The following is a 15,519-nucleotide window of genomic DNA, read 5'->3' on the forward strand; positions in this document are numbered from 1 at the left end:
GGCATAGTAAAAACCTTTTTAGAAATTTTAGTAAGAATTTAAACAGAGCAAACTTAAATTGTATTCCACATTTTCCTGGTTTTAAAGATACTTGCCTCAATTAGGCAACACTCCTTGAGTGAAACTAACTGTTCATCAACTGTCATGAATGAACCTGGAACACATCTGTCATGTAAATACTGACTCCAGATTCAAATATATCTCTAGTAAGTTCTAGTTTATCATTACTTCTGGTTCTTCTTGCACTTGCATACTCAAGGTACATTTCAGAAAAATTTGATGGTTCAGAATTTTTCTAGAAAGAAAAAGGTCATCTTATTTGCTCCATCATTGCAAAACACTTTGATTTTTTTAGACTTCTAAATAGCAAATAGAATGATTAATCCTATGAATTTTTCATTTCTACATCATCTAATTCCTTCTAATCATCTTCATACACATATCTGCCTTTAGCATTTGCCCACTTACAAACTGTATCAAGCAAATTTTGTTACAAAAATATCATAAAGGATGAAAGAGTACTGTCACATGTCCTTTAACCAAATGGGATGGTCTAACTTCTTGTCTCAAAATATTGTGTGAAGTCCCTCCTGTTAAATTACTAATCAGCTGGACGAAAATTCTATATTTCCTTTTTGTTCTCAGAAATACACTGCTCACTCAACAATTCTTGAGAGTGAGAAAATTCATATTGGATACTGTCACCTGAAGACTCTCAGGCTGGGACTTCTGTATATGATCAATTTCACCACTGTCATAGAGTCTCGAGCTAAGCCGTCCAATAAGGTAGGTAGCCCATTAGAGTCTAGAGCTAAGCTGTCCAATAAGGTAGGTAGCCACCAGCCATATGTTGGCATTTGAAATGTGGTTGTCTGAATTGAGATGTGCTGTAAGCGTAAAACACACATAAGATTTCAAAGACAGTACAAAAAAAAAGAATAAAATTTTCCATTGATTACATGTTGAAATGACAATATTTTGTAAACACTAAGTTAAATAAAGAATAGTATTAAAATTAATTTTACCTGTTTCTTTTAACATTCTTTACTGTAGCTACAGAAGACTGAAAAATTATTTTAAGTAGCTCACATATTCCTACCAGACAGTGCTAGTCTAGAATGCTGTTTCACTGCATTCATCTTCTGATTTGTCTAACAATTGTGAAAATTTGTGTCTTTCATGGACAATTTTCTTTTCTTTGCCAATATGAAATAAAAATGAAAAATTCTTGTGGCTGGCCTCGTGGAGCAGCGGTTAAGTTCACACGTTCCACTTTGGGAGCCTGGGGTCCGTCAGTTCGGATCCCGGGTGTGGACAAGGCACCACTTGTCAAGCCATGTTGTGGTAGGAGTCCCACATATAAAGTAGAGGAAGATGGGCACGGATGTTAGCTCAGGGCCAGTCTTCCTCAGCAAAAAGAGGAGGATTGGCAGCAGATGTTAGCTCAGGGCTAATCATCCTCAAAAGAAAAAAAAAGAAAAATTCTCAATTTTCAACCATGTTCAATGAAAGAAAAAAATGAAGACAAAGGTGATGACTACAAAGATGGTGTCTCCAGACTTCTTTTATACCTTCTTGAAAGAAGATGCAATAATTTGGGCAATACAAAATTGAAAATTTAAGGATGATGTGATAGTGATGACTTAGTTCACTACTGCATCATCCTTCTAGACAACTTCATCATGCTTCCACTTTCTTATACGTAGTTCAGAGTAATTGACAATTGATAAATAATTCCTAGGACGATGACAAACAGCAAAATACTTCAAAAACCTGGAAAAATAAGAACACTAAGTTCCTATCTTGCACTACCACATTTTGAAGAATCGTCACTCTTTTTTAAGTGATGATGTTAGAAAAAAGATAAGAACATTAGAGGAACAACTCAGGAAGTTCCACATCCAACTGACAGTATTTCCAGGGAAAACATTAACAAAGAAACAATACAAGAAAATTTCCCAGGACTAAAGAGGGTGTGTGACCAGATAATCCAAAGAGGCGGCTCAATACGAGTGAAAAAGGAGTCAAATCAGGCCCAACATGAAATTTCAAAATAGCAGGGATAAAGAGCTTCTAAAAGTTTCCAATGGTTGGAGGAAATGAGAGGATATGTAACTTAATGGCATCTAGCTTCTTTATAGCAATACTAGAAGCTGGAAGAAAGTGGAACAATTCTTAGGGAAATTATTTCTAATAATAATACATATAGTCAAACCATCAATCAAATAGAAAAGATAAGAACATTTTCAGATATTCATTTCTCCAAAATTTTACCTGCCAAGTAACCTCTCTCAGGAAGCTACCGGAAATGTCCTTCATCAAATCAAGGAAATACACAAAAAAAGATATGAATGAGAGGGTACAGATAAGGGAAGGAAATCCCCTGAATGAGGGCTGTCGAGCAGTCGTTGGAGAGTAACTCCAGTGATGCTCACCATAACTACTCCAGTCCACGATGAAATAGAACAATGTTTTGCAACTTTTATTCCTTATTTCTCTCACGAGCCTTTTTAGGCATTTCTTTTCTAATTGGTCCTCCTCCCCTAAAAATACTTTTAAGATCAGAGATATACTGTTTATTTTTTTATGTACCATGGTCCTTTGGAGAGCCACAAACCATTGTAATAACTAAGAATTTTGCACTGTCCCAAGAACCAAATTCTCTCCCCACTGAGGGATGATATTGAGAATGCATGGAGTAGAAAGAGAAGATTGCAGGAAGGAGATCCTGATAAACGGATTATCTCATAAATTTATGCCAAGTGGAAAATCTTACTGAGAGGCTACTGGATGTTTGAGAGACCAGCCAAAGATACAAAGAACTCTAGCAAGTTGGGTTTTTTTTGCAAAGGAAGATTCACCCTGAGCTAAGAGCCAGTGCCAATCTTCCTCTTTTTTTCTTTTTTTATGTGAGCTGCCACCACAACATGGCCACTAACAGATGAGTGGTGTAGGCCGGCACCCAGGATCCACACCCAGCTGCCAAAGTAGAGCAGGCCAAATTTAATCAGTGATCCACCACGGCTGGCCCTCAACAAGTCATTCTAAAAAGGCAATTACTAAATCCTGAAAAAACAAAACGCTGTATAAAAAAGAACTCAAAGCCCAATATTTGGCTCAGCAGTGAAGAAGTGAACAATATTTAGCCATAACACTGTAAACAGTGAATATTAACCTAAAATTATGAAAACTACATTAGGGAAATGGGGAAAGGAGGAAAGGGAGCAATTAAGCTAAATCTCCATCAATTATAATGAGAAATCAATAAAAAAAATTTTAAGTCCATTAAGCCACATACAGACATATAAAAATATTACTTAGAAACACAAAATAAATACCAGAGGAAACCACTAAAAGAACTGCTCCCTGGTGGGGCAGCAGTGCAGGGAAGAGATTACTGTTGTTTTTTCCTTGAAGTCTTTTTAGCATCACGTCTCTGTGCACATATCATTTTGATAAATTAAATCCTTTTAGAGTAAAAGGTATTATGGGTTTTGGAGGTTAGAAAGATATTCACAGCATAAAGATAGATATTTTTATTTGTTGTTTTTTTTTTTTTGAGGAAGATTAGGCCTGAGCTAACATCTGTTGCCAATCCTCCTCTTTTTGCTGAGGAAGACTGGCCCTGAGCTAACATCCGTGCCCATCTTCCTCTACTTTATATGTGGGATGCCTATCACAGCATTTCCCAAGTGATGCCATGTCCACACCCAGGATCCAAACCGGCAAACCCCAGGCCGCCAAAGCAGAACATGCAAACTTAATCACTGCACCACTGGGCCAGACCTGTGTTTTTTAAATATAATACTTAATCCCTGTCTGTATTCCCTTAGCATTTTGGCATATCAGATATGCCATATCTCTATTACAATGTATTGTAATTATAAGGTATTGTCTCCCCATCAGATTATGAACTTATATAGCATGTCTTATTCATCTCTACATCTCAATGCAAAGCATACAGTAGGAAATCAGTAAATATTTTTTGCATGAATAACAAAAATGTTAAAGACCCTATAAAATAGAATCACAAGATTAAAAGTATAGAAGAGGGCTTAAGAAAGAATTTAGCCAAATTCTGTTGTTTTAAGAGAACAAAACTGAGTCTGAATAAGTAACTTATTCAAGTTATTCAATTAACTAATGGCTATGACTGTAGAAAAACTTGGAGGCTTTGGTATTTGATTCATTGTCCTTCACATTTAAACACGAATTTTCTATTGATGACAGTAGTAGTTCAAATTTCATCACTTTCTCCCAGAAAGATCTCAATTTTGCCTCTTGTTGACAATATCTTATGCCTAGAACTGCACAAAATATGAATCCTGAAATTCAGATTCTTTTGATTCATAAAGACAATCATAATATTTGAAACTTAAAATCATCAAGTTATCTTATCTTGCTGGAATTAAAATTAATCACACACAAAGAAAAAAATTATGAACATTTAAACAAAATAAATCTACAAATATTTCTAACTACACAATTACAAACAACTAACTTTGTGACCTAAAACATACCAGTTAAGTCCTCTTTGTATGTTTAGGAAAATGTTTAAATATGCAATTAGGTGGTGTTACAATAACAGATTATAAATTACACTGACCTAAAAAGATTATTTTATTAGGCTGCTGAAACATCCTAACCAGATGATGTACTTTTATTCTTTCCCCTCTAAAAATATATACCATATCCCTCCATTAATTAAGTCTTTTTTCATATTGGAAAAGAGTCACACCAAATACTACTAACTCACTTTACATATTAATATATAATTTCACCCACCAATCTATGAAAACATTTACCATTCAAATCAGAAGCACTCAGAAAACAGCAAATATTTATTCATATATTATAAACATTTCCTCCACTTAACACTAAGACGAGATAAAAAAATACAATAAACGTAATGCTTTTTATAATATTACTTATGTCACAAAATAATGTTTTTTTATCTACTGTTAGTTCTCTCATTCAAGAAATATTTATCATGCATATGTTGTAGGCATTACTTTAGGTACTGGGAATAAAATAAAGAGCCAAAGTTCTGCCCTCATGGAGCTTGTACTAACTTTATAATTAGAACTACAAAAACATTTTCATTATGAAAAAATAAAATGAAATCATGTAATTCATAGTTATTTGAATGGCTGCCTACTTACTTGATTGTAAAAGTCCTCAAAAGCAAGAACTATTTGTTTCAACATCATATTCCCAGGTTCTAGCACTCAGCAAGCACTTAAGTGTTTGTTGAGTGACTTCCAAGTTACAGATTTATTTTTCCTAACAAAAGAAAACTTCATTTAAAAGATAATAATAAACCTCATTACATACCACTGATGTTGAGGTCATAATCTCCCGCCGTAATCACATTAGCTACTAATCCTTCTGCAGGCTGACTGCCAGAAACAACATCATTCAAAAGCTTCCGAATGGCTCCAGGCTGAGGTGGTTGGGTGATAATGTTGCTTACTGCTATCTTCAAATTTTTAATTACGTGAAGCTGATTATTAGGATCTCTCATATGAACTTTAACAAAAAAAAGGAAAAAAACTGGAAATTAATTCACAATACACAACTCAACTATAACAACAACAATTAAAAAATGGCTTAATAGATTACAAACAAAAAGGATGCTCAAATCAGAAACCAGAAATTCCAAGTGGAACAGTCTTCCAGAAATACAACTGACTGACATTACCTTATACACCAAAAGGGCTAGCTAGAAAATCTAACCTCCCATAATGCTTACTGCTCACAACTTCCCTATGTAAGTTCTTTTCTTCCTCCTGTGTTTGAAGTTGCCAGGGACCAACCATCATCCATATCAAATCTCTAATTTTCACCTCACCCCAAGGTTGGTCCAGGGCAGCGTGAAGTATGTGGTATCGACAGTGAAAATAGTAAAAAGGAAGAAAGAGGAATTAAACGCCGCATGCTCGCTTCCTCTGCTTCCCCTACAGCGCTGCCTGCATTCTCAGTCCCTCCCTATTCCACTACCATAAAAATCAACACTCAGGGGCCAGCCCTGTGGCAGAATGGTTAAGTTTGCGCGCTCCGCTTTGGCAGCCCAGGGTTTCACCAGTTCGGACCCTGAGCATGGATATGGCACCGCTCCTTAGGCCATGCGAGGCAGCATCTCACATAGCACAACCAGAGGCACACACAACTAGAATGTACAACTACGTACTAGGGGGCTTTGGGGATAAGAAGAAGAAAAAAAGAAGATTTGCAACAGATGTTAGCTCAGATGCCAATCTTTAAAAAAAAATTAAAAAATCAATGCCCACTCTGGTGTAGGATGTTGGTAGTGCGGGAGGCTGTGTGCATGTTGGAATAGAAAGTATAGGAGAACTCTCTGTACTTTCTGCTCAATGTTGTTGTGAACCTAAAACTGCTCTAAAAATTAAAGTCAATTAAAAAAAGATCACTGCCCAGATCCCTTCTCCCAACCCAATACCTCCTACCTTCATCCTGCCATAGGCCTTGCCTCAGCGTATGGGATTCATAACCAGTGATTCAGAGCTTCAGGCCAGGGAATAGGTTCTCAGGCAATGGTAGCAAGAAGACAGTGCCCACAGCGCATATTTTTTCATATAAATATAATCATAAGAAATGCAAGCATATTTTATCATATAATCAGACAGGATGATTAGTTTTCATAGTAGTATTAGAAGCAGTCCATTATATTGATTAAGGACCCAACTTCTGGAGTCAGACTTTATTTTAAATCCCAACCTGCCACTTATTAACTGGGTTATCCTCAACAACTTTTAAACTTCTTTGTGCTTCAATTTCCTCATCTATAACATGTCATTAATACCTATTTCACAGGGTTATTTTAAGGATTTAGGTGAGACGTTAGATGACACAGTAAGTGTAAAGCACAGAGCACCATGCCTGACACATACATAACTATTTAGTTAAGAGCTTGAGAAGTGGTGGAGGCAGCAGAGGCAACATACTCTGCTTCAAGTACATCATGGATCATCGTATACAAGAGGAAACTTTGGAAAACTGGCTTTGGGTACCTAGTCTTAAAAAAATGACACTTTTTTCCCAATGGAAAATACTTTATTCCAAACTTTTAAGTTCAGGCCTGCCCATATTTTAAATAAAGTTACATCCGTAAAAATGGTCTTACTAAATTTTCTGTGAGTTCTCTGTTGATTTCTAAATTTTTAATTAAAAAACATAAGACAAAAATCTTTCTAAAATACTAAGGGCCAGCCCAGTGACACAGCAGTTAAGTTTGCGCGCTCCGCTTTGGTAACCTGGGGTTCACTGGTTCAGATCCTGGGCACAGACCTACCAACCGCTTATCAACCCATGCTGTGGCAGGCGTCCCACATATAAAGTAGAGGAAGATGGGCACAGATGTTAGCTCACGGCCAATCTTCCTCAGCAAAAAGAGGAGGATTGGTGGTGGATGTTAGCTCAGGGATAATCTTCCTCCAAAAATTAAAAAAAAAAAACTTTTTAAAGTAGTACATATGACATGAATATGTGCACTTGTAATATAAATATCTGTACAGAAAGTATACACGCAAATTCCATTATAATGGTTGTCTATGATAAAGGAAGGAAATGGGACTAAGAAAGGTAGAAAGGTGATTTCAACTGTACCTATATTTGATTTCTTTTTAAAGAAAAGGAAAAGATACCAAAGCAAATATGACAAGAAGGGTAATATTTGTTGGTTCTGGGTAGTGGGGAGATAGATATTTCTTGTATTCTGTGCATTCTTCTGTAATTGTTTGTTTTCTAACTTAAATAAACACACACAGGCCTCTCCCTAATTAAATTTTCCAGCTGGTCTAACTATGAAACCAAAAAACATGAAAATACTACGGTGCATTTCTGTTATTTTTAGGAACACTGTACAAGTATTTTCCTTAAAGTTGATCCACAATTGTCAAATAACGTAAATACCCATGTGTGTAATAAACTTCTCTCAAAATTTTAAATTGGCTAATTACCTTTAGGTATTCATAAGTGTTAACAAGAAAAAAAATTCTGGTTTTGCCCTATATTCAGAGTGGGTTTATCAGTTATTAGGTAGTCCTACTAATAATTCAGAAATAAGTTAATAGGTGTTAATAGGTGTAGCAGGAAGCCTCTGAAATGGCCCCCTATAATCCCAATACTTCCCAGTAGAGATACTCTTGTGTAGGTCCCTCCCACATCCCAGGGTTGGTACACGTGACCAAGAGAACACAGCAAAAGCAATGATATTTCACTTCTGAGATAAGGTTATAAAACGTACAGCTTTCATCTTGGGTTGTCACTCTGATCACTCCCTCCAGGAGAAGGTAACTGCCATGCCATGGGGATACTCGGGGAGCCTGTGGAGATGCCCACATGGCACAGAACTGAGGTCCCAGGCTAACATCCAGCGAGGATTTGAGACTTGCCAACAACTATATGAGCGAGCCTGGAAGCGGTTCCTCCAGCCCCAGATGACTGGAGCCCCTGCTGACAGCTCCACTAAAACCTCAAGAAAGACCTGAGCCAGAACCATCCAGCTAAGCCACTCCCAGATTCCTCAGAAACTGAGAGATAATAAATGCTTCTGTTTTAAGGTGCTAAGTTTTGGGGTAATTTATTAAACAACAATATCTAATAATACACTGGAGTATCACAAAACCAACCCAAAAAAGAGGAATGCAAGAGCTAAGAATGATTAAAAGAAACGCTCTGAAATCACACAAAAAAAATTCAAAAGCTTCATAACTAATTATATTAAGATTTCATTAAGATTACAGCATCACAAAAGGTGACTCCATATATCATATAACATCTCAATTTCAAAATAAAATTCAGCTCTACCATCTTACTTTTATAAATACTTTTTTAAAATAATTATATATATATACACACACACACCCCATCTAAACATTATCTCCTGAATACTGTATTATGAAGTAACATTTCCCTGTATGTGCTGCTCCATGTAATACTGGTTCCTCAAGATAGTTAACAGTTATTTCTGAAAAATCGATCCCATGTTCAAATAAACTGGGGAAATATGGATTAAGTTTTTAATAGGTCTCTTTATAACCAGTCCTCCCACAGCCTTTAATGTGCTAAAGGACACTGTAATTCTCACAAACACATGCTATATTAAGCAAACGTATTTGACCACAAATTCTTTTTTTTTTTTTCCTGCTTTATGTCCCCAAATCCCCCCTGGTACATAGTTGTATATCCTAGTTGCAGGTCCTTCTAGTTGTGGCATATGGGATGCCGCCTCAACGAGGCCTGACGAGCGGTGCCATGTCCATGCCCAGGATCCGAACCCTGGGCCGCCGCAGCGGAGTGCGTGAACTTAACCACTCGGCCATGGGGCCGGCCCCCAAAAATTCTTTTTTAGGGAGCATATAACACATCTGATGTTCTATGGTATATATTTTGAAAAATAAAATAATGGTATCTTATATTTTTACCTAAAAGACAAAACTTCATTGTATAAAGAAAACCTCAATTGCTTATAACCTGCACAACTCTAATCTCCCAAAATTCTATACCCATGCTCAAGAATCTATGACTGCCATACATTTACCATTAGATATGAAATCCAAAAATCCCTTTCCTAGAATTCAAGATCCTTCCTTATCGAGGCATCTTCTCTCTCTATCCTGTACTCCGATAGCAATAGTTTCCTCACTGTTCCCCAACCTCAATCATAATTTATACCTGTTGCTCATACCTTTCTAACTTCATCCCCCTCCTCAACAGAGAACTCTTGTCCTCATCCTTTCCACCAACTCTTTATCCATGAAAGCCCAATTCAGTATACTCCTTCCCTAAATCTTCCACAGTCTACAAAAGGAAATCAGAATTCTGATTCGAGCTTCTATTCACTGCACTGTCCAATACTAGAGGCAGCCACGTGTCTATTGAGCACGTGAAGTATGTCTAGTCCAAATGGAGAGGTAATCTAAGTGTAAAATGCACACCAAATTTCAGACTTAGCAATAAAAAAATGTGAAATCTCTCATTAAGATTTTTTATATAGATTACATGTTGAAATGATAACTTTTTGGAAATACTTGTTAAATAAGATATATGAAAACTAATTTCATCTATTTTTTACTTTTTCATTAAAATGTGACTACTAAATAATTTAAAATTATATATGTGACACATTATATTTCTACCCAATAGCACAGCTCTCTAGCGTGAATAAGTAACTCTAAATATCGCCAAGAGATAAGACGACTTGATTAAGAACACCCTGTCTTGAGTCACATTGCCCATTTTTAAATCTTTCCCACATGTAAACTGTGGACAGTGAACATCACTATGCATCAATGTTCTCAGATTTAAAATGGTGTTAACTATCTCTATTTCACAGGATTCAATGAGGACTAAAAAAGAAAAGCTACATAAAGCAGGTATCAGGTATTAGCATTACTATTATTAACACAGCAGGGAAGAACACAGATCAAAATCAAACTGGCTCTCAAGTGCTTTTTTTTTTTAAAGTTTTAAGAATGGAAGGCTTTTTGTTGTTCCTCTTAACGAACCACAATACCAGAGGAGCTGAGACTGATGGCTAAGATACAGGCTGAAGAAAATCCAAGAGTTCCCAAACTTTGTTTTTTTGGACAGCTCCCTCTCTCCTTTAAACACAAAAGTGTAATGGAGCTAATTCTCCCCCAAAGAATACACACCTGTGGCATATAAATACATAAATTTATGGCACAGCACTATTTTTTTGTGGAGAAATCATCATAACCAAATAAAGATCAGTCATTCGCTTGACACAGCTTTACTATAGAACTTTTCATTTTATACAGAACTTAAGAACATTACCTATTCTTCACTATGTGGTGTTTGCAAAGTAGGTAAAGATACTGCTTAAACCACACTTGGAGTTTTACTACGCTTATTTTTCCGTAATAAAGAACATAAAGCTGGAGAAGACAGGCAGCTCCTCAACAAAAGACACATTTCTCCCGTTGATTAAACTTTTACCTGAAAAACCAAATTTTAGGACTTTTCTATGCCTATAAATCTAACTTCAACTATCTAGATGAACCACAACTTGTCCTTCCCTGTCCATCAGCCAAAAGGCTGTTGCAAGTTTTATTATTTTATAATACTTTTTATCTTCTTGAGAGGTTAAGTAAAACACTGTATACCTAAGAAAACAGTTACATTTTCATAAAATAACTAAACAGAAACTTAGAAATGGATGGGCTTCACTGCTAGAATGTAATATTCGAGACAATTTTGAAAGCCCAGTTTAACACCCGAGGAAGATGATCCGTCTTCTTTACTAAGACCTCATCGGTCCAAGAGGCAGCATCTTCCTAATTCCCTCCCTATGGCTATTCAGAACATTCCCAACACCCTTCTCTGGGGCTCACGTTTTTCGTTACACTAATTACCTAGTGGCCCGGCTTGTCCGGAGAATAAAAGTACCTAGAGAAACTGGAGGTAGGACCGCGCTGTCTTGACAACCTCACTCAAGGCCCCTCGTCCAGACGCCACCGTAGACACCGTGGGGCCCTAACCCCAGACGCCACTCCACCGGCTCCGGGATGTAAACATCGCCCTTCCCTTCCCTGCCCGCCCCCCAACTTCCTTCTCCCGGCCCGGCTTTGCGGGAGCTCAGTGAAAAAGGGAGGAGACCACATACCCTCGGAAGTGAGGCGAGAGAAGGGCTTAAGCAACTCCGCGAAGCTAAGGTGATTGAGACGAGTGAGCCGCTCGGCTTCGTCGCTGCACAGCGCAGCGACACAGGGGACGAAGGAGTCCGGGATTAGCTCCTGCACTGATTGTACACACTGGGCCATCGCCGCGGCAAGGCGGCGGCGGCGCCCGCCCTCCGGCCCACTCTCAGAGGCCGAGCCCGCGGCTGCAGCAGCTACTGCCGCCGCCCGCCGGCCTGGCCCGGCCGGGCGGGGCCCCGCGCTGAAGCCTCGAGACCAATAGAAGGAACAGACGCCGCCGCCTCGGCTCCCGGAGCACACACCGCTGACCCCTCCCCGTCACCGCAGCTCCTCAGCGCTCGCCCCGGCGTCCTCGCATGCCACCCTGATAGGTGGAGGCGCCGACAATCGCCAGTTAATCCTCTCGGCGGCAAAACCTTGGTCACTGCCTGACCGGAACCGCCATATTGAGGCCGAACCCTGACCCACCGGCAGTACCAGTCCCGGCAGCCCCCGCGCTCGCCCCTCACGTGACCGTGTTTAAGGAGGCGATAGGGGCGGGGGAAAGAGAGCCGAGGACAGGGAAGCCAGAAGCGACGGTGGCCGGTCAGGAGGCAGACGCCGGAAGTGGTGCGCGGGTGGGCCCCTACTGGGCGGGGCGGGGGGGAGGGGGCAGGGCTACGAGCTTGGTGGGCGGAGCCAAGCGGAGAGGCACGCGACTTGAGGCGTGGTTCTCACGCACGTATTTGGCAAAGCCTCGCGAGGTGCGAAGCGCTATGGGGCAGGCGCGCTTTCGTGATGGGTGCTGTCACAGTGGTGGAGGTGTACGCTCGCCTTCCACGCCTACGCGGCTTGTTTGGAGCCCTAGAGGCTCTCCTTGGAAACGCTGGGCAAATGAGGTGGCTGTTCGCGCGGCTTCCTGCCCGCTCGGCCCGCCCTTCCCACAACGCTCGCAGTGGAGCGGCCAAGGCCACCTGCTCACCGGAGAGTGTGCGGCCCTGCCGGTGCTTGGAGGTTTCGCTGGAGCTGGCCTGAACAGGCCGTGTGTCATTTGAACACAACCACGCTTTTAGAAACAGACTGCCACGAATGTGGATTCAACCAGTGAGCAGAAATGTGTGCTGTTGTGGGTGCTGCCACTACCATGAGTGCAAGGGAAAACTCCTCCGCTACTGCATTCTTTCTTGGTCGCAGGGAAAGGGTGTGTGCAAACGTCCGAGTCGTTTGTCCGCAGCCGCTTCCTTTTCTACATTCTGATAGGGTGTTTACTTCATAGTGATGGATGTGCGGAGAAGCCAGTAATTATGTACCGAACTGGCTTTCTTTCCTAGCTTTCATTTACATACCTTTTTCCTCTAAATGAGTAGAACTGAATGAAAGGAACTTTACTGTATTCTCACTCAATTGTTTGAATTCCTTCTGAATTACATGTCAAAAATATAAGACAAGTAAAAATGCAACGCTGGTGGTTGCATTTTTCGTGGTTTTATGGTGCCTTGATTTGGAAGAAACTTCCCCAACATCAGTATTCCAAATTGTCGGGTAGTTTGGCATCCTGAGGTTTCTACCATGGTAAGAGTTTATGACAGGTGAGAGGTATGCCTTTCTCCTGCAAATTGAGAAATGGGAGGTAGGAAAGGACTCTAGGACATAATGACATGACGGCTTAGACACAGATCAATTTAGAAAAGATAACACGTGTAAGCTGGGGACCTGGAAATTTATTTCCTTAAAACCATGTGTGCCTGAGTATCCCTTGGAAATTCTTCTTGTATCGCCTTTTGAATTCCTCTGATCTCAATCCCTTACCCATTATAATGTGAGAATCTCATACAACTGAGTATGACTCAAGTTATAAGATATATTCTTTGATACAGGACTTGTACTCCTCAATGCAAGCATACTATTTTATCTAGTACTGAACTCAAAATAAAAGTTTTAAAAGGCTATTTTTTACACTGAAGGTAAAACCAGCTGTATTAGACTCTTTGAAAAGGACTTTGAAGAGTAATTTAGCCTAAATGGATTTTTTGAGATATAATGCACATACCATAAAATTCACCCCTTTAAAGTGTACATTTGGGTGGTTTTCAGTATATTCAGAGGTTGCACAACCATTACTCCTATCTAATTCCAGAATATTTTCATCACCCCCAAAAGAAGCCTGGGACCCATTAGCAGTCACTCTCCACTCCTAGGCCCCTCTAGGCCCTGGAAATCACTAATTTACTTTCTGTCTTTATAGATTTACCTATTCCTGACATTTCATGTAAATGGAATCATACAGTATGTGATCTTTTGTGTCTGACTTCTTTAACTTAGAATAATGTGTTCAAGGTTCATTCATGTAGCATGAATCAGTACTTCATTCCTTTTTGTGGCTGAGCCTAAATGGATTTTTGTCTAATGCATTGAATTTAGAGTCTAACACTACAACCACACACAGTGTTTCCAGTGCGTGGCTTCACTGAAAAAAAATCTATTTCTTGCTAATCTCGTCTACCTAAGGGATTCATCTGGGATAGGTTGTCCTCACCTAAAGGTTAAAGTTGAGTCACTGCCACATTTGCTTTCCAGGCTGCAGGAGTGGGAAGAAGAGAATGTAAATGCACATGACTAATGGTTTAAGATCAAACTGTAGAAATGACATTCAACAATTTCACTCACATCCCTCTGGTGCCAATGAGTCTTGTGGTGACACCTCACTCCAAAGGAGACTGGAAAACATAGGCTCAAGGGTTCTGTTGCTAAATGAAGAGGAGGAGAATGAGTATGAGATGACAGTCAAAGGTCTCTACCACACTTTATTAGGAATATGGTACCCATATATTTGCATGGAGTCTAAATATCACAATTCTTTCATTTCTCTGACTCCTCTGGACACTGGTCCTTTTTGCATCACATGCCCTCTGAACCAGGCACTGTGTCCAGGAAAAATGAGGTGCTATGATTGGCCAGGCCTTGGCCATATGCCCACCCTCAAGGCCAAGAGGACAGAGTCTATCACTAGAAGAGAGGAAGCTTGTTGGACAAAATAATAACAATAACACAAGCAACTCAGGACCTCTTTTCCAAGCACTAAAGATGAGACCCACCTTCCTTCTCTCTCCCAAATCAAAGAATCCCATAAAACTTATGCTATGCCAATAGGCTTTATATTTTGATATGCTGGGTTATCAAACACTTATGGATTGTTTTATTTTGTATGTATGATATTGCCCGTCTCTTCTGATGGCTGGTGTGGTCAAGTTTAAAGAACACAGACACTGAAGTCAGAGAGGCCTGGGTTCAGAGGCAGTTCTACCACTTGTGAATAAAAATAATATCACCATTGCTGTTCACCAGCTATCAAGCACAGCTATCAAGCTTTACATACATTGTCTACTACATCTGCTTGTCATGCAAACCCTGAGAAGCACGTGTCACCAATTTGCAGATGTAGAAGCTGAAGCACGAAGCAGTTAATTAACTTACCCAAAGACAGTCAGCACTGGAGCCAGAAACAGAACGAGCTCAGTTTTTAACCCTACAGACTTGATCACTAGGATAAATTACTTTTCCGTATGTTTTCTTGCTTGGAAAGGACCTACAGAAATTTTAGTGTGCAATAGTATATACCGTTTTAGCAAGAAATCTGTGACCTTTGACGAGTTATCTTTTCTGAGCCTTGAATTCTTTATCTGTAAGCTTAGAAAGTTGGGAGTAGGTTCCTTGTATTAAATCCAAGGTGAAGATCTGAGAGTCTATTATTCTTTCCACTATTATTAAATTTCACTGTGTTAACAATAGATGGTGCTATTGAGTATTGGCTTTAAAAATCAATAAAAACAGTTCTAATTCCTGAGTACAGACATAGTCC

At 39.5% G+C, this 15,519-nt stretch overlaps 1 protein-coding gene across 6 annotated transcripts in view; it reads right to left on the reverse strand.

Annotated features, from left to right (window-relative positions):
- The window catches only part of TRAPPC8 (trafficking protein particle complex subunit 8), an 82,912-nt gene extending 70,504 nt beyond the window's left edge, over positions 1-12,408 (reverse strand). For 3 of the 6 annotated variants that reach the window (XM_005612820.4, XM_023647613.2, XM_023647611.2), the window contains exons 1-2: positions 11,648-12,315; positions 5,335-5,529 (exon numbers count right to left, since the gene is read on the reverse strand). In XM_005612820.4, coding sequence (XP_005612877.2) covers positions 5,335-5,529; positions 11,648-11,804 — 352 coding nt within the window. In that variant the 5' untranslated portion in view covers positions 11,805-12,315. Of the gene's footprint in view, positions 1-5,334; positions 5,530-11,647 lie in introns of all 6 variants that reach the window. The other 3 variants (XM_070220858.1, XM_001495283.7, XM_023647612.2) reach the window with 3 other exon arrangements.
- Between the last annotated feature and the right edge of the window lie 3,111 nt (positions 12,409-15,519).

Source organism: Equus caballus, chromosome 8, assembly GCF_041296265.1.
Source record: "Equus caballus isolate H_3958 breed thoroughbred chromosome 8, TB-T2T, whole genome shotgun sequence".
Classification (NCBI taxonomy): Eukaryota; Metazoa; Chordata; class Mammalia; order Perissodactyla; family Equidae; genus Equus; species Equus caballus.